Below are 23,685 nucleotides of genomic sequence, written 5' to 3' on the forward strand. Positions count from 1 at the left end.
AGTGACGAGATAGTGACAGCGAGTGATGGACGGGGTCTTCAGGGTGTAGGAGGGCTAGCGGAGGGCGCAACCTCGAAAAGCGGGGCGGGGCAGTAGTTCATGGTGAGCGGGACCTCGAGTGAGAAGGACGGGGCGGTGGCGCGCGGCGGGTGGTGCCTGTGGAGCGCCAGAAGGGACCTGGAGCGCGAGAGGCGGAGCCAGAGCGTGAGGGCGCGCTGTGGGTGGGGCGGACGGCGAGGGCGCGCGGCGGGCGGGGCGCGGAGGCGGGGCGGCGGCGCGCACGCGGCCCCTTTAAGGCTTGGCCTACGTGGCAGCCGCTGGAGCCGCGCCGCGCAGCGAGGCCGGCCGCCGGGCACTTCCTGTGGAGGCCGCAGCGGGCCGAGCGCGAGCGCCGAGCAGCAGCCAGCCGAGCCTGCCGCCGCCATGGGCCAGAACGACCTGATGGGCACGGCCGAGGACTTCGCCGACCAGGTGCGGCCCCCCGGCCCCGGCCCCGCCGCCGCCGCCGCCTCCCTCCCCGCCCGGCGCGGCGCGGCCCGGCCTCCCCGCCGCCCAGCGCCCGGGGCCCGACCCGAGGGGGCGCGGGCGGCGGCCCCGGGCGGCGAGGCGGCCCACACGGCGCATCGGCGGGCGTCCCGGCGGGGGGCCGGGCGAACCCCGGGAGAGCCGAGCCCCGCCCGGCGTGGTGCCCTCGGGCTGCTGCCCGCGCACTCGCCGCCGCGGACTCTGCCCCGGCCCGAGGGCGGGCGGGCGGCGAGTACGGGGCGTCCGAGGCCCAAGGCCTGCGCGGCGGGCGCGTCTCGGGAGGAGCGTCCCGTTAGGTCCGGCCGGCGGCGTGGGCAGCCCGGCGAGCCCGCGCGGCGCTGTCGGCTGCGGGCCGGGGGCGCGGGCCGGCGTCCGAGTGCCGGGGTGTGCCGGCGGCGGGCGCGTGAGCTGGCGCGTCCCCAACGGCGGCGCTTCCCCGGCGCCCCCGGCCCGGCCCGTGGAGCCGCTTCCCCGGGAGCTGGTCTGGAACCGCGGTGGGGGTGGGTGTAGCCACTCCAAGTACCTTCTCCCAGGTCGTGGTTTTGTGTTTAGAGACCCAGGTTAAAAATTGTGACCGTTACAAAACCAATTCAAACAAACTTCTCAAGAATGAAGTAGGCATTTTCACTTGTCAGTCTGCATTGACATGCTTTTTAGTGACCCAGTTTTGCTTCCCCAAGTAACAACTCTCTAAGAAGATGGCTCCTTTAGCCCAGGAAATACGACAGTTCCATACTCGCTCTTAGGCTGGAAAACCCTGGGTTTTGCAAGTGAATTTCATAACCAAACCCAGATAAAATGCCTCTAGTCGAGCTGCTGCCAACTACCAAATGACAAATTTCCTACTAAAGAAAAGCTCAAATTTCTTTGTAGTCCTCTCTCTTTTTTCTCTATGCATTTTATTTTGCTTTAAGTGAACGAAGCTGAATCTTGGGACTGGAAAGGCTCTCGCTGGGTGCACAGGGTCCATCTCCTCTAAGTTGCCAAGGGGAAGGCCAGGCCTGCTCAGGCTCCAGGACTTGCCAGTAATCACAGCCCAAGAACAAAACCCAGGTTTCCAGCCCCTAGGCAGTATGCTTACAGGCCCGGGAGTTACCTTCTGGCACACATCAGGGGAAGACATAGCCCAATAAAAAACCCTGCTGCTTAAGAAGAATCCCAAGTGCAGAAAGCCTCCCCCATTCAGCCATTGGCATTAGAGTCTTCTGGGTCGTGATGGGAGATGTTGAAGCTCAGTGCTCCTGTGTGGCTACCAGCCGGTGTACTCCTGCCCACCTGAACCAGGGTTAGGATACTCTGTGCTACAGGCAGGGAAGGGGGTACAAAGCCACGAAGATGGCTTCCTATCGCCAAAATTTGACAGAGGGCAGGTGTGTGCAGGAAGTGGGCTGTGTTTTGAATATTCATCTGTAATAGTTAAAATGAAGCTGGCAATAGGGAAGGTGCTGAGACCCCAGGCTTCTAAATGAGAAGTATCTAATTTGTAGACGATAAGGAAGTCTCACTGAGGTCATTGTTAGGTATTGTAGGTACTTCTCTAGTCTAACCTTGTCTTCAGAAAACAAAAGCAAAACTGAAGAGATGGGATTTGCCCAGGAAGTCTGGGCTGCTGAGATTGAGACCTTGTTGATGATGATAATGCTGAGCCTTTAACTGGCCTCCATCCTCCCAGAAGGAGGTTTGCTGGAGTCTGCCCTGTTGTCATCCTATTACTCCAGGGCCAGCATCCTTCTGGCTTGGTGGAATTGCCTCCTTCCTTGTGGTCTGTGGAGTCCTGTCTGGGAGAAATGCGCTGCTGATCTGGGCTGGCAACTTGTGAAAGCTGCATCATCAGGCTCCTTGCCCTTGGCAGCCAGGGACAGTGTCCTCTTGCTCCCAGGAAGCCAGGCTCTGGAGAAAGTGCTGAGACGGGCTCTGTGAGTGAGCTGGGCATTCGAAAGCCCAGGTCAGAAGGGACCAGAAATTCATGAACTCAGCAATCCAAAATAATGTCCGTGCATTGCAGCCACTCCTCACTGCCTTCTGGACAGGTGACAGTGTTGCTTCTGAGCACTTGTACACCAGCCACCAGAACATTAGCACTTAATGGGTTCTGCCTGATGGCCGTTACCTGGGTGACAGGAAAGTTACAGGGGGGCCTACCCTCCATTGTAGCCTTTGGTGTTCCTTAAGGGTGTCAGAGCTAATCCTGGAAGCTAGGAGGTGGCCCGGGCCTTTGTTGAAGTGAGGGGTGCCTGGACCCTACACGTAGCATTAGTTGGCCTGTGATAACATTGTGTCTGTGGCAATCTGGCGTGGGTAGGTCCTGGTGGTAGTGGTGGCTCTCTCAGCATTGCCCTTCTGTTCTTGTGCTCCATCATGCCCTGTATATTGAAGCTGGGAAACTGGCTCACTTTCCTGCTTGCTGTTTGTAGTGGGGGTGAGGGAGGGGTGGGGGTGAGGGAGGGGTGGGGGTGGTGGGGGCTACTTCTTACCACACAGGTAAGCACAGGTTTTCAGTGAAGGCAAACAGGTGGGCCCTTGGCACTACATTGAGATACAGTGGGAAGCTTCAGAACGACTCACTGGGACATTTATTGGGCAGACCCGCTTGCAGGCTGGAGCTGGCTCAGCCTGATGCAGGGACAGTCATTGAGCCATGAGCTCTCGTTTCTGGGGATGCATGGGCTTGTGGGCCCTGGGAAGGGGCCCCATGCATGGTGATCAAGAAAATCTGATCTGCCTTTCCCTCATTTCTCATGAATAAGGACTGGGGGCTGCTATCCTCAGTCCCTTTCTGTTCTGAACATGAAGTAGGGTTGATGTCTGTGTGATCATGATCCCTGTGTTCCCCAGGTCCTGTTGCAGATGGAGCACGATTATATTCCTAAGCCCCCTGCGAGTCCTCTCAAACAGTAACCCTGCAGACAGACCTCAGCTTCCTTCTTTTGTTTTTGTAGTACTGGGGATTGAACCAGTACTACCACTGAGTGCTTACCACTGAGCTATATCCCCAGCCATTTAAAAAAACTTATTTTGAAACAGGGTTTTGCTGAGTTGCTATCAAACTTGCCATCCTCCGTCCTCAGTCTTCTGCATGGGGAGGCCTGTGCCACTGTGCCCAGCTAAGCTAATTTTTAAGTCTCCGCATGCTGCTGCCACCTGGGAGCCCCAACCTGCTTGACTGAGGGACTTTCATGGAAGCCTGCCCGTCATGGTAGGCTGACCATCCTCTGCTCTTCCTGCAGGTTGCCTGCTCAGTGTTCCTTGTTGGCTCTCCTGTCCCGGTTCTGTGCTGAGGCTCCAGCCGTGGGCTTTGTGGGGTTGCAGTTCTCTCATCAGCTTGGGCCTTGACAGGTGTGTGGGATGCTGGTGGTGACAGCAGCTCTCGTCCCGCTGTGCCATCCTGCCTGAGTCAGGGTTCTTCTCTGCTGTACTGAGGGGTGGTGGACTCCATGCTTTCTAGAGCAGCACAACAGGGGCTCAGGGACCAGTCTGAATGGCTGTGGTCCCCAGGCATGTAAGGTAGGGTCTGCCTCAGCCTTTCTTCCATACTCAGATGTGCTCACCCTCCTGGGCACAAAAGTCAGACCAGCTTGCCCTGAGCCCATCAGCAGCCAGGCACAGCTCAGTGCACCACCTGGGCGTTGCACTTTCTCCCCAAAGCAAAGCACTGTGGTGAGGCACGACCTGCCCCCCAAATTTTCGCTCTTCTGCTCTTTAATCCTCTTGATCCAGACACTTCAATTAAGAGCAGCAGACACATCAGGAGGTTTTAAGCACAGCCTCAGTCTCAGGCTCAGTGCTGGTGGCAAATAAGCAGCTCTGTGAAGATCCTTGAGCCTGGGGAGGGTCTAACCACAGCCATGGGTAGGCAGGTCTGTTCATCTCTGGAGGGTGCAGGCCCAGGTAATCATGCCAAGGGCAGCTGGCCACTCATTTGGAAGCAAGTTCAGACACCTCTATGGTCTTTCTCCCAGGTCTTGGGGCTGCACATCCCCCTCAGTCCTGTTAACATCTACCCTGCCTCTTCAAGTGCTTCCTTCCTGGCAGTTGCTTTTCCCCAGGTGTAGATGAGGTGCAGACCCCTGTCATTTCCAGGGCCATTCAGTGGTGCCACAATGTAAAGGTCACTCCTCAGCAATGCTAAGTTGGGAACCACAGTGATGGTCTCCATCGTTTCCACAGAGTGTGGGTGATCACACTGTGGCTGTGTGTTTTGTGAGCATTAGGGCCACAGGGCAGAAGCTAGGAGGATGTGTATGGCTTATGCTGTCTTGAACATCTGGTGGGAGATAGTGTGTTGCCATTCTGTGAGGGCCCTAAAACTTGGCTAGGTATATTTGGGATCTCTTTTTTCCATTTATTTATTTATTTATTTATTTATTTATTTTTGGGATGGGGTCTTGCTATGTTGTTCAGGCTGGTGTCAAGTGATCCTCCTGCCTCAGACTCCCCAGTAGCTGGGATTGCAGGCCCAAGCCTGGCTATATTTTTGGTTTTGTTTTTAAACACGGCCTTCTCCTTTTTTCTGTATAGATTTTTAGACTAAGTTGGAAGAATCTTTGTAGCCACACTTTGTGCAAGGGTAGTTGAGATCTCCCCCCACCAAAGTAATTTGGCCAGCGTGCCTGGAGCAGTGGCCGAGTCCCCCAATCTGCCCTGGTCATTTGTCAGGACAGGATTAGAGAATGAGGTCTACCTGTACTGCATCTCCCAAACCTGCTTGGCTGCTGTCTCTGGGTATCTGTCACTGAGATTTCTGCTATCTCTTCATGGGCTGAGCAGGCTAGCTCAGATCCACATCCCAGGCTCAGGCTCAGTCCATCTGGGGAGAACTGCCACCTGTGCCAACAATCCCCCATATCCCCTGCCCCAAGCCAGGGTGTCCCCTCTTGGGCTGAAGGTTGCTCCAAGAACCCAGGTACTCCACAGTCCAGATGGCAGCTTTAGCGGCATTTTAGGCTTTGAAGCAACTTTAAAAATGCCAAAAAATGGGCTGTGGTTGTGGTTCAGTGATAGAGCACTTGCCTAGCATGTGTGAAGCACTAGGTTAAATCCTCAGCTCCACATAAAAATAAATAAATAAAATAAAGGTATTGTGTCCATCTATACTAGAAAACTATTTTAAAAACTGCTGAGAATTCATGAGCACTCTTATGTGCATCCTCATTATTCCAGCAATAGGCGTAGTCAGCCCTAAGAGGGCCTGTGCAGCCAGCACTCCCTCAGCTGCCCCTGGAGGGGTCAGACTCTGCCCTTTAGACTCTTTGTACACATCACTCCTATGGGTGAGTCCCCTGATCTTTCTCCTGACACCTGCCATGTTATCATTGGATTTCTTTTCACCTTGTGCCTCAGCTTTGAAGGGCAGTAAGAGAAAAGTGCGTGGCATATACCTGCATGACATTTGCACCTGGCTTGCAAAGGGCATACTGGCCTCTGGCTCCAGCCGTCATGAGTGACTTTGCTCACAAGGGACAGAAGGAAGCTTTGTGTTTCCTTTGATATTTGCCAGTGATCTCACACACTTGTATTTCAATTTTGTCCAGTCAGTTACCAATCTCATTTAGACTTGTGTTGAGTTTGCTTTGGGTTACACAGGCTTAAAAAAAACTTCCAGCTCAGATAGTTGAGTGAGTGGCTCCCCACCAGCCGCAGCAGCTCTGGTCCTGCTCACAGTTGTTGTCCATGTGCTCCTGGTCCTGAACTCTGTGGAGGGAGCTTTTTGGGTGGGGAAGGCCAGCCTTCCCCTGTAACCACGCACAGTGCTGTCCCTGTGTGGCCGCCTTCTTGCTGGTTTCGCTATAGATATTGGAGCTATGGTCTGGCTGATTGTGTGGCCTCCAGGCCTGGGACCCTGGCTGTCTCCTCAGTGGACCCTTGTCCTTTCTGAAGGGACCCTGAGCATCAATAGGGAGGCTGGCAAGCCCAGGCCTCAGCACTTGGCTGAGTGTCAGAAGTCCCAGCATTGCAGTGTGAGTCCACACGGCTCTAAGAAACCCTTTTCCCCTCTGGGTTTCAGTTTGCTTATCTGTAACATGAGGGGCTGGACATGAGGCAGGCAGTAAAGAGGGCATTTTAGTGTACCAGTCAGGGGTGCTGCTAATGGCATCTAGCAGGGGGAAGTCAGGGATTCTGTGCTGCTCAAGTTCACGAAGTGCCCTGGACAGCTCTGAGGGTCCAGGAAGCCCTCAGGGTCTTTTTAGATGTTCTTTGACTCCCTTTTTAATGCCCTTGACTGGGCATAGAAGCAATGCTTCTTATGGATATCCCTCTGTTAATAAGAGTTGCCACCTGAATGTGGCTGTGGAAGAGATAAGGAGAGTCATAGTGGAAGAGTTCTGGGGACCTTGACCCATGGGTTCTTGCCCACATACCTGGTGTGGAGCCTTTCCTCTCTGGGATTAAGGCTTGTGGTCACATGGATCTAGACTTATGAGGTGTGCCTGGAGCAGTGGCCGAGTCCCCCAATCTGCCCTGAGAGGTACAGGGGCTGAGAGCTCTGCCTTGTACCATGTTGGCTGCTGTCCCTGACCTTCTGTTCACACACCCTGCCTCAGGAAGTGCGTGGCGGTAGCCTGGTGCTCCAGGCTACAGCCACTTCACCTGAAGGCCTCTGTGCCCACAGTTCCTGCGAGTCACCAAGCAGTACCTCCCTCACGTGGCCCGCCTCTGCCTGATCAGCACCTTCCTGGAGGATGGCATCCGCATGTGGTTCCAGTGGAGCGAGCAGCGTGACTACATCGACACTACCTGGAGCTGTGGCTACCTGCTGGCCTCATCCTTCGTGTTCCTCAACTTGCTGGGACAGTTGAGTGAGTGGCTCTGGAGGCTGTTACCTCACTGATAGCACACCTGAAGCTTGTCGTGGCACTTGGGAGGTTGTGTAAACCCAGGGGCTCCAGCATAGGCCTGCCAGGTTTGGTTCTGTGAATGCTGGGGTGGATGCTCTCTACTCAGTCCTAGACTCACCGCTTTGGGGCTTGCTAAAGGCATTGGACTCAGTCCCTGTTTGTTTTTAAGTGCCTCAAGCAGGAGGCACAGGAGACTAGGTGGCTGAGGCAGTCAAGGAAGCATCTAGGATGGATAGGAGGATCTAGGTCAGTACAGGAGGGCGCTGGGGTGGGGCCCCAGGTCTTCTTTCCACTCTTGATGGACTGTCTTCTGGTGTCAGCCCTCACTCCTTGGCACATTACGGGCTCATTAAAGGACTTGTGCTTTCTAGCCCGTTTGAAGCTCTTCCACAGTAAAGATGTCAAGATCTGTCTCTGCAGGGTGGTGGCCACATTTGTGCTCCCAGCTACTCAGGAGGTTGAGGCAAGAGGATTACAAGTTTCAGGGCAGCCTGGGCAACATACCAAGGCCCTGTCTCAAAATAAAGGAAATAGGGCTGGGATGTAGGTCAGTGGTAGAGTGCTTACCTAGCATGTCTAACATCCCAGATTCAATCCCAGTACTGAGGAGGAGAAAGAAAGATGTGTCTTTAATGGGACATTCACTCTGGAAAACATTCTCTGGTACAGCAAGGGATCCATATTCTAGGGGAGTGATGTCCGTGAGTTTGGGCCTGGCTTGTCATCATTAACTCTCCCAGAAGTTGCTTTTGGCTTGGGGAGGTAGTTGAGCTGCAGCTGATCCAAAGCTTGGTGGGTACAGTGTACCATGACAGTGTCTCACCCAGGACCCAGCTGAGGTCCCCCTAAACCAACCTTACTGTTGTCTTTCCAGCTGGCTGTGTCTTGGTGTTGAGCAGGAACTTCGTACAGTATGCCTGCTTTGGGCTCTTCGGAATCATAGCACTGCAGGTACATGGGGCATGTGATAGCGTCTCGCTTGGAAATCAGCTTTGGGCTCTTTAGAATCAGCACTACAGGTACATGGGGCATGTAGCAAGTTCTTACTTGGGAATAAGTTGTAGGTACATGGGGTACATGGCGGGATCTCACTTTTCTTTGCTCTGGTGGAATTGGTGTTGGATCCAGCATCCCTCCTTGTAACCCTCATGTGTGGCTGCCCAGAGCTGCTTTTCTCTGTGGGGAAGTGGTGGCATTGCCTTTTAAGGACCAGCTTAGGAGCACCTGGCTGCTAAGTGCCACAACAAGCTTCAGAGGCTGGTTCTTGGATTAGGTGTCAGCTCTGGGCACTGGGCCATCTTTTGTCACTTTTCTGAGTGTGCTGTGACAGGGATAGAACATATGATTGGCAGCAGCTAGATGCTAACTGGTACTGATGTGACTCCTCAGCAGGAAAACCTGGTGTCCAGGGTGCAGTGCATCAAGAGGGGTGGTTTCAGTCTAGACCAGGGGTTTCAGGACATCATGGGCACAGCCCTAAAACTGAATAGGCCCAAGGACCATAGTTTTTGAGAAACACTGAACCCCCCCCCCCCAACAAAAAAAAAAAAAAAACTGTTATACTTGACTGTGCCCTTGGTGTCCTGAAGTAGTTTTGTGCCTTTTGTATTCTCGCTCTGATGGATAAGTTGCTGGGTGCTATTATTGAATCTATAGATATTTACAATGCTGATTGAAGTTTCTGTCTGCCTGTTCCCCACAGACGATCGCCTACAGCATTTTGTGGGACTTGAAGTTTTTGATGAGGTAGGTGCATGCTGGGTGCTAAGCTGGGTGTTCTCTGCTCATTTCTCCCACCTGTGTGCTGTGGGTGGGGGGTGAGCTTGTCTAGGTCTGCCCTGTGCTCCTAGAAGCAGATATTGTGGTAGCTGTTCAGAGCCTCCCCCAGCATGGCAAACAGAACCAGGTCCTCTCACTCACTGCCATATTCACAGGCATGTGGACTGAAGGTCTGAAGGACACCTTGCAGGATGAGACCAGGGTTCCCAGGCCTGAGTTCCCAGCATGTCCAGGCAGCCTTGCTGTTAGTTCCATTCCAGAGGCTGATCCCATGCACTCAGGCCTGCCTGGCCTTGCTGTACAATCTCTGCCTGAAGGACGGGAAGGAAGAGCTTTGCTGTGCTCACACCAAGATCTCCCTTCCTCTGGTCTGGGAACAGATCAGATGCCAATGAGTGTCAGCTTCCAGCCAGCATTTCTGTTCCTCAGGAACCTGGCCCTGGGAGGAGGCTTGTTGCTGCTCTTAGCAGAGTCCCGTTCGGAAGGGAAGAGCATGTTTGCAGGTGTCCCCACCATGCGTGAGAGCTCTCCCAAGCAGTACATGCAGCTCGGAGGCAGGGTCTTGCTGGTCCTGATGTTCATGACCCTCCTTCACTTTGATGCCAGCTTCTTTTCTGTGAGTATCCGGCTGCTTGGAGGGCCTGCCTGGGTTGTGTGAGTGTATTATGGGAAGACAAGAAGCAGATCTTGTGGTCCCATTCTGACAAATGAACCCATCCATCTCCTGTGTGTCGGGGAGCTGCCTGGAAGATCCAGTTCAGGTCTCCTGACCTTGCTGGAGTGGACCAGTGCTTTCTCTGCAGGCTCTTCTGACTTCTCTTTCTCAAAGTTCACATTTTGCTGAGTATGGTTTGCATGTAGGGTGTCGGGGGCACAGCTGACTAGAAGGTACAGGTACAAGGAAGGGTGCTGGCACTGTGGGAAGGGGACGGAGTTCCCAGCCTGGATATCTGGGTGAGTTGGGGGTACCCTGGGGATAGAGATACAGCTGGCCAGCACTGGAGCTCATGGTAAATCACAGCCTGCTGTTACCCAGAAGCTTTCTTTAAATCCCTGAGCCTCACACTATGACGTTCCTTTATCCACTTTCCCTGGTAGTGACTTCCAATTTCCTGCTGTCTCAGTAGCTGTGCCAGCCTGGCACAGGTACTTGAATGACACAGGCAGCTTGGTTTGTTTGTAGAACACAGAACAGCTGCTCCTGGTGTTGACTTTGAATGTTGTCCCTCTCACCCTGTGCAGATCATCCAGAACATCGTGGGCACAGCTCTGATGATCTTGGTGGCTGTTGGCTTTAAAACCAAGCTGGCGGCTTTGACTCTTGTTGTTTGGCTGTTTGCTATCAATGTGTATTTCAACGCCTTCTGGACCATTCCAGTCTATAAGCCCATGCATGACTTCCTGAAGTACGACTTCTTCCAGACCATGTCGGTGATTGGAGGCTTGCTCCTGGTGGTGGCTCTGGGCCCTGGGGGTGTCTCCATGGATGAAAAGAAGAAAGAGTGGTAACAGGCAGATCCCTACCCTACCTGGCCAAGACCTGTGCCCTTGTGGACTGGTTCAGGGTGGAGTCAACAAACTGCCAGCAGTTCCATGTCCTCTTCCCTCCCTTCCCTTGGTAAAGGCACCGATGTTTGAGAACTTTACTTGCAGACACCTGAAAATTGGGGGCAAAATCTGCTCTGGAACCACAGGCTGGTACCTGACTGCTGAATGCTGCCCAGCTGCATGGCCAGTCACCTGGCCAGCCCCTGACATGGGCAGCTCAGTGGGTTGTGGCCTCAGTCCTGTTTTCGAGTCTTTTTTGGGGTGAGGGACTTCAAGCTGTACTGTGAGCAGACATCTGTATCATTCAGAGCAGCCTCCCTCTTGTTTTTTAAGTTTACATTCTTAGCTCAAACTGCTAAATGGTTTTGGATGCTGCAGCCAGACTTCAACCCCGAAGCTCCCTGGTTGAAATGCGAATCAGTGGCTTCAACATTGTTTCTGCCCCTGCATTGTAATACCTTATAATCAGTGAGGCTGTTCAGAAGAGCCCCAGCCCCACAGTGCTGCACTACTGGAGGGCGACTAGGGCTGCAGCTGGAGGGAGAATTCATCAACACCACCAGCTCCGATCAATCACTTGGAGATAGAGACCCTCTCAGAGCTTTAGTGGCTCAAGGCAGGGACCCAGGGGAAGCTGCACACAGGATAGCCACCCCCTCCCCCTTGAATGGTTTGGGGAGGAGCAGCAGCAAGGGGCCCAGCAATGTCAGGAGCTCCCAGTATTGGAGACCCACAGGCTCAACCCAGTTACCTCAACTCGACCTTCACAGAGCAAGGCCTGGATACCCTAGGCTGTGCTCCATCCCAGCGTGGCAGCACCTGTTCCAGACTGCACCTGCCCTGTGGGTGGCCCCCAGGTTATTGCTTGCTCAGATTTTGTCCATTTGCTATGCCAATGCAGCCAAGATTACTTTCTACAATTTGTGATGCCTTACCAATTTGATCTTGATCCTGTATTTAAAGTTTTCTAACATTGCCTTATACCGTGTTCCTCTTTTTGGTGAGGTGGGGGTCTGAAACTGGGGTGCCCTGTTCATCTGTATGGCAGTGAGTGCCAGAAGGGTAGTCAGAAAAACACCTACTCCTGCCAGATCCCAGGTACCAAGGTGCCTGACGAGGAGGGAAGATGGCCACTCATTCTGTGCTGGGTGTAGCTCCCGGAGCCCATCCTGGGTGTGCAGGACTGAAGTGTCCTGGGGCTGCTGCAGGCCAGCTCAGCCTCCTGCCCCTACCTACTACAAGGGCATCATGGCACACCTTCCCCACACCCTGGCCTATGTACCACCTGCTACTGAGGCTCTGCCTGGGGCCTGCTCCCTGGTGTGTTGAAGATCCAGTGATGGCTTCAGCTGCAGGGCTACCTCAGCATGCATCCATCCTGATTAATACAGTATAATAGCCCCATTAGGTGACACTTGGCCACACCAGTTCCTGTGATGCCACTGGTTTGTGGAATAGGGCAGACCTAGGAAGCCAAGTGCATGGTCAGCAGGGGTGGCCTCCACCCTCCACCCTGCTGCCTGAGTGAGCTGGGCCAGGATGGGGGATGAGAGGAAACACAGCTTACCCATGGATTTCAGCAAGACAGTCTCTGAAAATGCTTCTGCTTTATATGGGAATAGGTATAAATCTCATTTTTATGCTGTATTTTATATCTTAGTTGTGTTTGAAAACGTTTTGATTTTGGAAACACATCAAATAAACAATGGCATTTGTGGTATGCACTGTGATCCTGTGGCAGTGTCTGCAGGCTGGCCAGGGCCCTTAGGATGCTGTAGTGAGCTGGGAACCCCAGGCTTTGCCAAGGACACTGGCAGACCACACTCAGGGAGCAGTTGCCCTCAGAGTCCCTGCTGCCTCCTGGCTATGGGACCCCACCCAGTGCCGAGCAGGTTCCTCAGCCCTGCTTCAGGGGTAGCAAAGCCAGGAGACCAGGATGAATAGAGGGAAGATGCTGGAGACTAGGCAGAGTTCCAAGGACACCAAAAGCTGTCCCCACAACCTTTATTAACCCGACTGCTTGAAGGAGCCAAAGCTCTTGGGCTTGTGGTGATGGTTCTTGAGCTTCTTGGTCAGTGAGTGCAGGTGCTTCTGTGGTACAGCAGAGCATTTGGTTATGGATGCTTCTGATCCCCCAGGGAGGCTCCGTACCACCCTGGCCCCCACCTGCCTGAGCAGCCAGCCTTTCTGCCTTGGTTGCCCTATACTAATGGTCAGGCAGCACTGCATGGAGCCGGGGAAAGGGAAGCACATGCAGTTCCACCCTTGTGGCTCTTGCCTCATAGCAGAAGAAGGGGCACGTGAAAGCTGAGCCCCTTCTGCCAGGTTTCTGTGCTGCAGCACATGGGCAGAATCTCCAGAGATCCAGGCTGAGGGCCAGCTGCCCTCCCTCCTGCCCCCCCAGAGTGGCTCCCACTTCACTTACACATTATTAGCTTGAGATTTCAAACAAACCAAAACCACAACTAGAGAAAGCTGCTTCTGGCACAAACTGGCAGTGCAACCAGAGGTAACAGCTTACCTTTCTGTGCTTATGGACCCTCTTCAAGTCCACTTTAGCTTCTCTTATGTCCCCTGTGCCCTTCATTCTTGGGGATTTTAGCTCCTCATTCTCTTGGTCAGTCAGAAAGGCATCAGCACCATCCAGGTCCTCAGGTCCTCCTGGGTCCTTTCTGGTGAAGAGCTCCGCTGGGATGGACAGGCACTTGGCTGAGCCCACTGCAAGTAGAGCTCCACCTTCTAGGGGGTGAGGGTGGGAGCAGTGGCCAGGATCATGGAGGATGCCTACTTGGGGTGGGGGGAATGAGCCAGGAAATCATGGAGCTGCAAGGCCAGAGTGAAGGACGGCTGTGCCACTTACGTGGATACAGGTCTGTCATGCTGTCATCACTCAGGGCTCCACCCTCATCGCTGGAAAGAGGCTTCCAGAAGGCTTCTCTCAGGCCCGGTGGCTGGTTCCGGTCCACCTGGCTTTCCACCTTCCTCTTCTTGTGCAGCAGGCAGGCAGGGACATATTCCACACCTTGCTTCTGACAGTCCTCATCTGGGACACAAGCCAGCTTACTCGGGTACCCTCCCCAGCCCCAGTCCTTTGGGCACAAGGCTAACCCATGTGTGCCCCAGCTCAGGCCTGACCAGGTGTGGAGGAGGAGTGGCCCAAAGACTAGAAAGTTGTACAGGTCTACCAGGCCTTGGCATTTATCCTGCAGGCCCACGGTGAGCCCCAGTGAGGCTGCCACAGCAGCAACCTAGTCTATTACCAGCACTAAAGTCCTCCCTCTTGGTATCACATGGGCCCCACCCTGGTGGGGCCTGAAGGACCTGGCCCTTGCTGCCCTGGGCCAGCTTAGGTGATAGGATGAGGTCCTGTGGGTGAACCCTGTTCAGGGATTGCCCCAACTGATCCTTGTGTATGGAGAGGACCAAGCACCCACTGTCCCCTGCCTGCAACGTCACTGCTTGTTTCTGCCATCTCCAGAACCCTTTCTCTACGTCCTCTCTGCTACCATTTCCTGTGGCCACAGTGGCCTTATCACCATGAGCACCTGCCTGTGGCATCTCCTCCCAAGTCCCTCAGATCAGGTCCTGGTTCCAAAATGACTGCCCGGAAGTGGCTGCATTGTATGCTAGTCCCATTTCAGCTCCATCATCCATCCCTTCAACCACTCGCTCTCACAGGAACCCCCACATCCCAATAGCTAGCACAGCTGACTAGACAAAAGTCCAGGACCTGGCTGGCGGCCCTCTCTGGGCCTGGCTTCTACAAAGTGCCTGCTCCAAGAAACCTGTGGGCTCTGCTTCCTTACCTCCCATTCCACCCCCAGCATGAAAGAGGTGGCGTGGTCCCCTGAAACCTCGTCCCCCTTGCTGCTCTACAGCCGTGCTTCAGAGGCCCACCTACACCTATCTCCTGCCCTACAGCACCCCAGCCTGGCTCTACCCCCATCAAGCCTCAGCTGCCCTAATTAAGATTGCCAGAATCCTCTAGACTATCAAACACTGTGGCTACTTTTGTTCCCTTACCTTGACCTCCTCTCTCTGGGGCTCCCTGGTGCTCAAGCCAGCAATCCCTGGCCAGGTGAGTTCCTCCAGCTCCAGGGCTGGCACCCTCCTTCCTTAAGCCACCCTGAATTCAAAACAGGCAAAGGAGCTCTCCAGCCCCTGGGGAAACCTAGTGCTTAGACATTTCCTGCCTTAAGGATGCTGTGATTTCCTCCTGTGCCCTCACTTCCCTAACCTGGCTCTGTCCCCCAAACAGACGAGGCTGGTCCAAACCTTTTCTTTCTCCAAGCCACCATCCTCTTCACCAGCTTGCTACAGTCACCTCATGCCCCTCTATTTTTGCAGGTCACACAACTGCCAGTACTAGTGCCAGCTTCCCATACTGACCAGGGTACCAAGACTCTGTGGCCTAACCTACTCACACACTGGTCTGAGGCCATCAGAGCCTCCCAGTGCCTCTGCCAGCCCTGGAGCTGTGCCTGGAACACTGCTCCAGCCTCAGCTGGGAAAGTAACCCAGGGGGCCGTCAGGCCTCAGTATTTTCCTTCACATACTCTGAATTTTTTCCCCAGCCTCCCCAGGCTTTGCATGGGTCTACCTTGGGAGTCCATGAGATCAGGGGCCACTGTCCCTCTCCTCACTGTGCCAGGACCAGGCAGGAGCCCCACTTAAGGATCATTGAAAGGTGACTGATGCACTGCTTCTGCCCAGAAGGAGCGCTCTGTCCCAGGGGAGGCAGATACGCATCCAAAGACTGAGCTTGTGCTGCAAACACCTGGTGACTTACATCTCCTTAGGGCTCTCTGGTACCTCTGGCCTTGGGTATGCCTCAGCACGTGCGCAGGGGACTTGTTGATGTGGCGCAGGGTGAGTTTGCAGAACAACTGGTGTCTATGGGCAAGAAGAAAAATTTGCGGGGGCAGTTCACAGTAAAGACTGAGACCCACGCTGCTCCACTGTGGCCACATACAGGAACTGCCGCTAACCCACTGACTGTGACCTCTTCTTTCACCAGAGGGAGGCCCAGCAGCCTGCTCCAGCGCGGGGTGTAGCTGGAGACTGCCTGGCAAGGTGCTCCCGGAGCGGGAGCGAAAGCGGGACCCTCCCGTGACGACTGTCTCAATCACACAGAGCAGCAGCATCTAGGTTTCCCGCACGGAAAGGGTAGGGCTGCCGGGTCAGCCCCGTCGGGGGCCGCGCGCGCGAGCTCTGGGCGGCCACCTACGGGTGCTTGCTGCTAGGAACGACGTGCGGCTCGAACTCGGCGTAGTCGAAGTCCGCGGGGGCGCGCGCCAGACGCTGGTACTTCTTGCCGCGGGTGTAGACCTGCAGTTCGGGCAGGCGGCAGGGCAGCTCGTGGCCGGTCAGGGCGCAGCGCACCTGCGGGTGGGCTGCGGGATCAGCGAGATGGGCTCCCTTCGCGCCGGCCCTCCCTCCTTCCCCCAGTACCTCCTTCCCCGCGGACCCTGTCTGCGCCGGGCAGCAGCCGTAGGCTTGGGTGCTGATGCAGGAAAGCCCGCACGTCTGCAGACGGCTCGCCCATGGCCGGACCTGCAGCAGGTACCACTTGGGCGAGAACGTGGAGACGCTCCGGAAGCGATCGCTGCCGCCACGGAAGCAGACGCTCCCGACCCGGAAGCGCCCGCAGCGGCTTGAGCGATGGCGGCGGCGGCGGCGGCGCGGTGGCTGGGGCTGCGAGCGGTGTGCGTGGGGCCGGGACGCACGGGCGCGGAGGGCCGCGCGGGGTGGGCGCGAAGCCTCGCCGTCCCGAGCGTGCTGTTCCCGCAGGCCCCGGCCCGCGCTGCCTGGACGCGCGTCGCAGTCGCCTCGCGCGCGGGTGAGCAGGGGCGCGGTGGGCTGCAACGGGGCTGCGGGCGGCGCGGATAGCGCCTCGGGCTTCTACGATCTCCCAGCTTGAAGGCTTAGTTCCGTCCTTAGATTTATGATGGGCAGTGCAGGCGAAACGCAGCTAGGACCGCACTGTGAACAACTGTCCTAAAATTATGTCGCGTTTCTCTATGTAGCACAAAGCCAACAGCGCCTGGCCAAGCTGCTCATTAACTGCCTTTTAAATACATTTTGAACTAATGTGACTAGTGCATGTCAGTGCCACAGAATATGTCCTAACACAATACTGAATATAAAGGCACTAGGTAAGCTGGGTGCAGCGGCGCACACGTGTGATCCCAGCGAAGATTGTAAGTTCGAGGCCAGCCTCAGCAATTTAAGGAAACTGCTTCAAAATAAAAGTATAAATGAGCCAAGCGCAGTGGCTCACGCCTGTAATCCCAGCTGCTCCGGAGGCGGAGGTAGGAGGATCCCGAGTTCAAAGCCAGCCTCAGCAAAAGTGAGGCACTAAGCAACTCAGTGAGACCCTGTCTCTAAAATACAAAATAGGGCTGGGGATGTGGCTCAGTGGTCGAGTGCCCCCTGAGTTCAATCCTCAGTACCAGTAAATAATTAACTAAAAAATAGATAAATGAATAAAAAGGACAAGAGATGTAGCTTAGTGGTAGAGCACTCCTTGGTTCCCTCCTTTAAAACGTGGGATGGTTACATGGTAACAATTGGTGGCAGAACCAGTATCGATCCCTAGACCAGGTTTATTTGGTCAACAGACATCTCAAGTGTGTGCTGTGGGTTAGGAGCTGGACTGGACAAGGTGCTGCTTGTTGGCTTCTTACAGCAGGTTGCTTACTCCTGTGCCACGCCTCCTGGTGGTACTGGGAGTCTTGAAGAATTGGCTGCCTCAGATCTATTTGTTTTAAGGCTTTGACCCCATGCCAGTGTTGTAAAACTCCCTCCAGGGGTGGCCTGGGGGCCGAGCAGGTGTGGCAGTTCTATGGCAGAAGCACCTGCCACAAAAACGGAAGATGACTCCTTTCTCCAGTGGTTTCTGCTTCTCATCCCTGTGACTGCCTTTGGCCTGGGGACTTGGCAGGTAAAGACTGGCATCTAGTTAAAATGGCCCTGAGCCTTTGACGGTACTGCCATCTGCTTGGCTTATGCTCTCTTTCTGTAGGTCCAGCGTCGGAAATGGAAGCTGAAATTGATTGCAGAATTAGAGTCTAGAGTTATGGCTGATCCCGTCCCTCTGCCAGCAGAGTGAGTGTGGCAGCCCATGGGGTGATCACTGATCAGCTGTGGGGCTCTGACTTCTCCTTCCTGTGCTATCAATCACTTCCCTGACCTAGACAGGAGTTCTCAATATCAGCTGTCCTGCTTGGCTTGCTGTTAACAATAGACCATCCCTGTGAAGCCATCTGAGGCCACCAGACATAGAAAAGTCTTATTTTTGATGCTGGGTTTTACTATTTTTTTTAGGCCTTGAGGGATTCCCCACAGTGCTGACAGCCCCCTTTAGCAATGATTCTTAGTTGGTGGGTGAAGGCAGATAATGTAGGCCTCACTATGAGGATAGTATTTTGAAAAGTGCCTGAAGGATTCTACTGCCCTTTCCCCCCATCATTTGAAAACACTCTCCTGGAGAGATGGATATATGCAGCAAAGTTGAATTTGAAGTGGATACAATGTGCTGTATTTGATTTGCAGATGGCATGGGTCCCACATCATATTTTATTAATTTTACATAAAATATTCACACAGGAATTAACACTTTCATTTTCTCGTAAAAACTTTTACTCTGGTGGCACAGATTCACATTCTCACTTGGCACCAAAGGGCTAGAACTGAGGACCTGGCCCTGTAGAGGGCAAAACCCGGCAGTCTTCACTGTGTCTGGCCCTGGTGGGGTGGTAGTTTGCAACCCACTCTAAGAGGATTTATTTTTATGCCAAACTTTGCTTGTCTACAGCTCTTTTCCCCTCTTTCTGTAGCCCAATAGAACTGCAAAATCTGGAGTATAGGCCAGTTAAGGTCAGGGGGCGCTTTGATCACTCCAAAGAGCTGTACATGATGCCTCGGACCATGGTGGATCCTGCCCGGGAGGCCCGGGAAGCTGGTCGGATCTCCTCCTCAACTGAGAGTGGGGCCTATGTAGTCACCCCCTTCCACTGCACTGACCTGGGGTGAGTAGGCCATGTGGGGTGCTGACTGGCCTGGTGGGTGCAGTCAAAGCAGATCAGTTTTCATCACCATGTCCTTCCAGCCCCCACCCTTGGTAAGACCTTGAAATCCTAGATGCTCAAAAAGTATCAGTGCCCTGCTAAGTTTGAAATCCCTTATTCTGATGTGAAATAAGCCATGTCAGAATACGAACATCCTTAGTCAATTCATTTTATTACTGAATAGGTTCTGTATGTTAAGCTCTGAAGGGGAAGTTGTCGTCGAGATGAGCTCTGCAGAATTAAACAGCAGCCAACACACTGGTGTAGGACAGCGCAACAGGAAGGGCAGTTAAAATCCCCCAAATGCTTAGTGGGAGCTGAGGTGGGGAAGGTTAACATTCGAGGTAGCAAATGGGACGAACTTCCAGAAAAAGGAGTGCACGTTAAGATATCTGGGGCTCCTGTTTAGTCCATGTTTCAGTTCTGGGGTGGTGCCCCAAAGCTGCATGACCAGCAGGTTGTGTGCTAGGGCTGCTTCAGCAGCTACCCTGGTTAGGAGGGGGCTGCAGCGGGAGAGATGGTCCCTGAGCTCTGGCCATGGTAATGTGGATCACCAGTTGCATACTGCTGGGGTGGAGCACAAGGAAGGAAAGCAACAGAGCAGGCTGTGCACCACAAACTGGAAATAGGGCTAGTGAGAGTGGTGGTTGGTGGAGGGGAGATTTTCCCATCAAGAAAGGCACTAGGGCCAGACTTGTAATCCCAGGACCAAAGCCAGTCTCAGCAAGGTGAGGCACTAAGCACCTCACTGAGACTCATAGGGCTGGGGATGTGGCTCAGTGGTCAAATGCCTGGTTATCACCCACCCCACAAGGAAGGGGCACAAGGGGTTGCTGGAGTGTACTCTATGGATAGTCCTCAACCAGATCCCCAGTACTACAAAACCCCCCAAAAGACATGCAGGATTCTTCCTTGGTCCTAAAGCTATGCTGTAGGTGCCCAAAAGATAATCCTATGCAAAAACTTTTCTGTGTTTGAAAGTGCTTTTTATTACCCTAGAGTCACTATTCTGGTAAACCGAGGGTTTGTCCCAAGGAAGAAAGTGAATCCTGAAACTCGGCAGAAAGGCCAGGTAAGGGAAGGATATGGGTCTTTGGTCATTTCCCTGTTGCAAGCCACTCTAAAGGGGAACCTCATCTTCCTTTTTAGGTTGAGGGAGAAGTGGACCTAGTCGGGATGGTGAGGCTTACAGAAACCAGGAAGCCCTTTGTTCCTGAGAATAATCCAGAAAGGAACCATTGGCATTACCGGGACCTGGAGGCCATGGCTAGGGTCACAGGCTCAGACCCTGTTTTTATTGATGCTGACTTCCGTATGTTGAGACCATCCCTCCCCCAGAATAAGTATCCCTGCCTTTTCTTGGCCCAGTTGTGCTGTATTCTAGGGTGTGTTATGTGTTCAGGGATGGGGCAAGACACCAAGAAACACACTTGAAGGGCGATGGGTTATGTCAAGTAACAACCTGAGGATGGCTGTTGGGAAGCAGCAGCAGAGGTGAGGACAGGGGCCCACTGTCTTTTGCAGAGAGCACAGTCCCTGGAGGACCCATCGGAGGGCAAACCAGAGTCACTCTGCGGAATGAACACATGCAGTACATCATTACCTGGTCAGTTGCACTGCCCCTGGTCCCCTTTTTAGTGCACTTCACAGCCTAATAGATTAATTTTCTTTCAACCTAAGGTATGGACTGTGTGCAGCTACATCATACCTGTGGTTTAAAAAATTCCTGCGCCGAACACCTGGCATGTGAAGAAGTCAGTACAGAATGGTCCCTAAATAATCAGAAGGTCCCTGCATAGATGGCATTTCAAGAGACTTGATTTTACTGGATCATGTATTATCATTATAAATAAATGCTTTACAGCCTCACATTCATTGCTACCTTAAATAAGACAGTGACTGGTCAATCACAAAACCCTGGCTTGGTTTCTGAGCATTTTACTGCTATATACAGCCTTTTCATGCAAATTACACAATGAATTTCTAAAGCTCTCACGCTATAGGGCATGCCCTTGCTACTGCCTGAAACAAGTTTATTGCCTTCAGCCCAAGACACTGGATGAAGGACAATTTATTATTTTTATGTACAGAAATGCAAAAAGCATACATTTATCCCAGTTTAGTGGCGAGTTCTTTAGCCTTTGCCTTTTCCAGCTTGGCAATGCGAGCCACAGATTTTGGACCCAGGACGTTGCCTCCCCAGTGGCGACGGATCTGAAATGAAAAAAAAAAAAAGCAGTCAACTTGGTTTGCCATCTCCCAAGGATTAAGTTTTGGTTTGCTTTGGTTGTTTCAAGCACACAGAGTTGAGTCAGCCAGTCCCTTGAAAGCTCGATTCACCCAAGAAGAGTATTTGGGTAGTTTCTTACCTCATCATATCTGTCATTGTAGTTGGTTCTGATAGCTTCCACCAACTTAGCCAGAGCTCCTTTGTCTTCCCTGGGTGGGGGAGAAAAGTGGGCTTTCAGTTTTAGTTACCCTTTAGGAAATTCCATTTTTAGTTCCAAATAAGCCTTTTTGCCTCAGATATAACATGACCACATGATTCATTCAGGTGAAGAAATTCTTAACCATCATAGGCAAAAGGTGAAATATGTATGTTCATTAAGCTAGAACATTGGTCTTTTTAATGGAAGAGGGTTACTGGGGATTGAAATTAGGGACACTATCACTGAGCCACACCCTAAGCCCTATTTTGTATTTTATTTAGACAGGGTCTCACTTGAGTCACTTAGCACCTCGCCATTGCTGAGGCAGACTTTGAACTCGTGATCCTCCAAAATCTACAGGCGTGCACCACCTCGCACATTTTAAGACATTGATCTTAAAATGTCTTAAGGGAGCAAATGGACTGGGGGTTGGGGCTACACACTTACGAGTTAACCTGTGTGAAGGCAACAGTGGTGCATGTCTTCCTGTGAACCAGACGACCCAGCCTAGCCTTCCCCTTGATGATGCAGTAAGGAACTCCCATCTTGCGACACAGGGCAGGCAGGAAGACAACCAGCTGGAAGAAAGCACTGGCTGGAAAGTGTGTTTTGACCAAAGCAGTCCCTTAAGAGATCTAGGTTGGCCATTGCTCAGAGTTAAAAAGCTCAAGTATATGCACTTCAAGGTCTAATTTAGCAAAAGGCTTGCATCATGGCAAGAGCCAGGCATGAACTGGATCACTTGTCAGTGCTGTCCTCAATTAAGGGGACTATCCTTGTCACCCACTTTGGTCTTATTATGCCAGACTCATCATTAAGCCTGTTCCACCCTGGTTTCAGTAATCAGTGTTTAAAAATATGCCCAACCAACCTCTATGGGATCCACATCATGTGCGATCACTACCAGCTGAGCCTTCTTGTTCTCCACCAAGGTGGTGACAGTATTGACCCCTGCAAAACAAACACTCTGTGAGCATTCAGACATGGCTCTGGTGACAGAAAACAATTGTAATGAGCTGTGACTCAGTGTTAAAAAGCTCGGATTTCAACCCTCATAGTGATTTCGGGTGAAATTGATGCATCATAGCACAGCCTACCCCACTTTTTGCCCCCTCTACAGAAAGGCCCATTCACCTGCTCGAAGGACAGGTGGTCTCTTTGTGGGAACATCCCCTTTGCCAGCAGCCTTCTTCTCAGCCCGGGCCAACAGCCTCTGCTTCTTTTCCTGCTTGGTCTCAGGTCTGTACTTGTGGGCAAGCTTAAGCAGCTGGGTAGCTGGGAAAGCATTCTTCAGTTAGGTTCAGGTAACACAACATAAATGACTTAATGATGGTACTACATAAGAACTGAGTAGAAAAAGCTCTAGAGCCACACGTCACATCTTTTCAGTTAGGCCAGCTCCTTGTTCGGAGTGACGCTGGTACATCCCAGAGTCCCACCTGTTTGGCGGTCCAAGGCCTGGGTGAACTGGTTAATCGCAGGAGGCACTTTCAGCCGCTTATAGAGAATAGCCCTTTGCCGCTGCAGCCGGATGTAGCGGGGCCATTTTACAAAGCGGGTAAGGTCCCTTTTGGGCTGGATGTCCTGTCCTGGGAAGTAAAGGGCAACACTATCAGTAAGGCTGACTGGTGTCAGGTTTCCGCCTCGGGTCTGGGTGCTGTGCATCAGCGATCTTGGTGGTCTAAATGTCATCACCATCTCTCAGATAGCAAATATTCTTTCACATCATCTGCACGCACACGCCTCGGACCAGAGACAGCGCCCCTTCCCTCTACAGCGGGAGCTCCCCCAGCACCACACGGCGGACCAGCTCGCTCCCTGGGGGCGGCGGGGGCCCCACCCCCGGGGCAGCCTGCGCTCACCGATGCCGAAGTTCTTCGGCCTCTTCTCGAAGAGAGGGTTCACTACCTTCTTAGCCTCCTGCTTCTTGACCACGGCGGGGGCCGGGGCCACCTTCTTCCCCTTGGCCTTCTTTCCCTTCGGCTGCGCAGAGAAAGAACTAGTTAGTCGGCGCAGCTCTCGCGCCCCCGTTCCCCCACGTGCGCTTCGGCCCGGGACACCCGCACGGTCGGGCTGCTCCGCGGCGTGGCTCGGAGGCGGACTCCGAGGCAGCAACCGTAGCCGCCTAAGCCTCGGCCCGCCCAAGTCCCGCACTGCGGCGCTATGCTCCCCGCTGGCCCAACTCCTCTGTGCCAAGCCCAGTAGGGCTCCAGCAGGGATCCGCAAGCGCCGAGCGGAGAAGCGGACCCGCGCAGCCGTGTCCCGAAGCGGATGACGGCGGATGAAACCCGGACCCAGATCCGGGGCCAGACGATGCACCACGACTCACCATCTTGGTCGGCAGGAGGAGAGAGAAAGAAGAAAGAATTGTGGGTAATAAGTAAGCGGCCTCGGATATCGCGATAGCCGGCGCCTTCGCGGGATTTCGAACTTAAAGCGACAGGACTCCTTAAAGCCTACCGTCGGGGGATTGGGGGGGGAGGGCCTAGCGCGGCGCGT

The 23,685-nt window shown here is 53.5% G+C and overlaps 4 protein-coding genes and 4 non-coding genes across 12 annotated transcripts; 2 read left to right on the forward strand and 6 right to left on the reverse strand.

The window, feature by feature from the left end:
* Positions 1-301: 301 nt before the first annotated feature.
* Positions 302-11,669, forward strand: Surf4 (surfeit 4). Of its 2 annotated transcripts, XM_076845170.2 has the most exons (7): positions 393-471; positions 3,753-3,861; positions 7,136-7,322; positions 8,236-8,312; positions 9,064-9,107; positions 9,570-9,756; positions 10,383-11,669. In XM_076845170.2, the coding sequence occupies exons 3-7, from the start codon at positions 7,217-7,219 to the stop codon at positions 10,647-10,649; spliced, it is 681 nt and encodes a 226-aa protein (XP_076701285.1). In that variant the 5' UTR covers positions 393-471; positions 3,753-3,861; positions 7,136-7,216; the 3' UTR covers positions 10,650-11,669. The 2 variants fall into 2 exon arrangements, with proteins under 2 accessions (XP_076701284.1, XP_076701285.1); XM_076845169.2 differs by lacking the exon at positions 3,753-3,861 and having other exon boundaries at positions 302-471.
* Positions 11,670-12,654: 985 nt separating this feature from the next.
* Surf2 (surfeit 2) lies at positions 12,655-16,270 on the reverse strand. 2 transcript variants are annotated; one of them, XM_076843043.2, is made up of 6 exons: positions 16,156-16,270; positions 15,916-16,070; positions 15,478-15,581; positions 13,549-13,731; positions 13,210-13,376; positions 12,655-12,779 (listed from the first exon to the last, which is right to left on the reverse strand). In XM_076843043.2, exons 1-6 carry the CDS (start codon positions 16,231-16,233, stop codon positions 12,696-12,698), a joined length of 771 nt encoding a protein of 256 aa, XP_076699158.2. In that variant the 5' UTR covers positions 16,234-16,270; the 3' UTR covers positions 12,655-12,695. The 2 variants fall into 2 exon arrangements, with proteins under 2 accessions (XP_076699158.2, XP_076699157.2); XM_076843042.2 differs by having other exon boundaries at positions 13,210-13,427.
* Positions 16,271-16,336: 66 nt separating this feature from the next.
* Surf1 (SURF1 cytochrome c oxidase assembly factor) lies at positions 16,337-20,626 on the forward strand. 2 transcript variants are annotated; one of them, XM_076845173.2, is made up of 8 exons: positions 16,446-16,527; positions 17,498-17,631; positions 17,713-17,795; positions 18,527-18,718; positions 19,757-19,829; positions 19,907-20,069; positions 20,282-20,363; positions 20,438-20,626. In XM_076845173.2, exons 2-8 carry the CDS (start codon positions 17,533-17,535, stop codon positions 20,505-20,507), a joined length of 762 nt encoding a protein of 253 aa, XP_076701288.2. In that variant the 5' UTR covers positions 16,446-16,527; positions 17,498-17,532; the 3' UTR covers positions 20,508-20,626. The 2 variants fall into 2 exon arrangements, with proteins under 2 accessions (XP_076701289.2, XP_076701288.2); XM_076845174.2 differs by lacking the exons at positions 16,446-16,527; positions 17,498-17,631 and adding an exon at positions 16,337-16,391.
* Rpl7a (ribosomal protein L7a) lies at positions 18,913-23,611 on the reverse strand. 2 transcript variants are annotated; one of them, XM_076845172.1, is made up of 9 exons: positions 23,516-23,611; positions 23,049-23,169; positions 22,626-22,775; positions 22,321-22,461; positions 22,058-22,137; positions 21,634-21,764; positions 21,127-21,196; positions 20,865-20,971; positions 18,913-20,328 (listed from the first exon to the last, which is right to left on the reverse strand). In XM_076845172.1, exons 1-8 carry the CDS (start codon positions 23,516-23,518, stop codon positions 20,867-20,869), a joined length of 801 nt encoding a protein of 266 aa, XP_076701287.1. In that variant the 5' UTR covers positions 23,519-23,611; the 3' UTR covers positions 18,913-20,328; positions 20,865-20,866. The 2 variants fall into 2 exon arrangements, with proteins under 2 accessions (XP_076701287.1, XP_076701286.1); XM_076845171.2 differs by lacking the exon at positions 18,913-20,328 and having other exon boundaries at positions 20,786-20,971.
* On the reverse strand, positions 21,274-21,340 carry LOC143393219 (small nucleolar RNA SNORD36). The gene has a single exon (XR_013090522.1). It is a non-coding gene; the product is annotated as a small nucleolar RNA SNORD36 (small nucleolar RNA).
* LOC143393217 (small nucleolar RNA SNORD36) lies at positions 21,833-21,905 on the reverse strand. Its single transcript, XR_013090520.1, has one exon. It is a non-coding gene; the product is annotated as a small nucleolar RNA SNORD36 (small nucleolar RNA).
* On the reverse strand, positions 22,204-22,276 carry LOC143393218 (small nucleolar RNA SNORD36). The gene has a single exon (XR_013090521.1). It is a non-coding gene; the product is annotated as a small nucleolar RNA SNORD36 (small nucleolar RNA).
* Positions 22,847-22,920, reverse strand: LOC143393222 (small nucleolar RNA SNORD24). Its single transcript, XR_013090525.1, has one exon. It is a non-coding gene; the product is annotated as a small nucleolar RNA SNORD24 (small nucleolar RNA).
* Positions 23,612-23,685: the final 74 nt, after the last annotated feature.

Source organism: Callospermophilus lateralis, chromosome 2 (genome assembly GCF_048772815.1).
Source record: "Callospermophilus lateralis isolate mCalLat2 chromosome 2, mCalLat2.hap1, whole genome shotgun sequence".
Lineage (NCBI taxonomy): Eukaryota > Metazoa > Chordata > Mammalia > Rodentia > Sciuridae > Callospermophilus > Callospermophilus lateralis.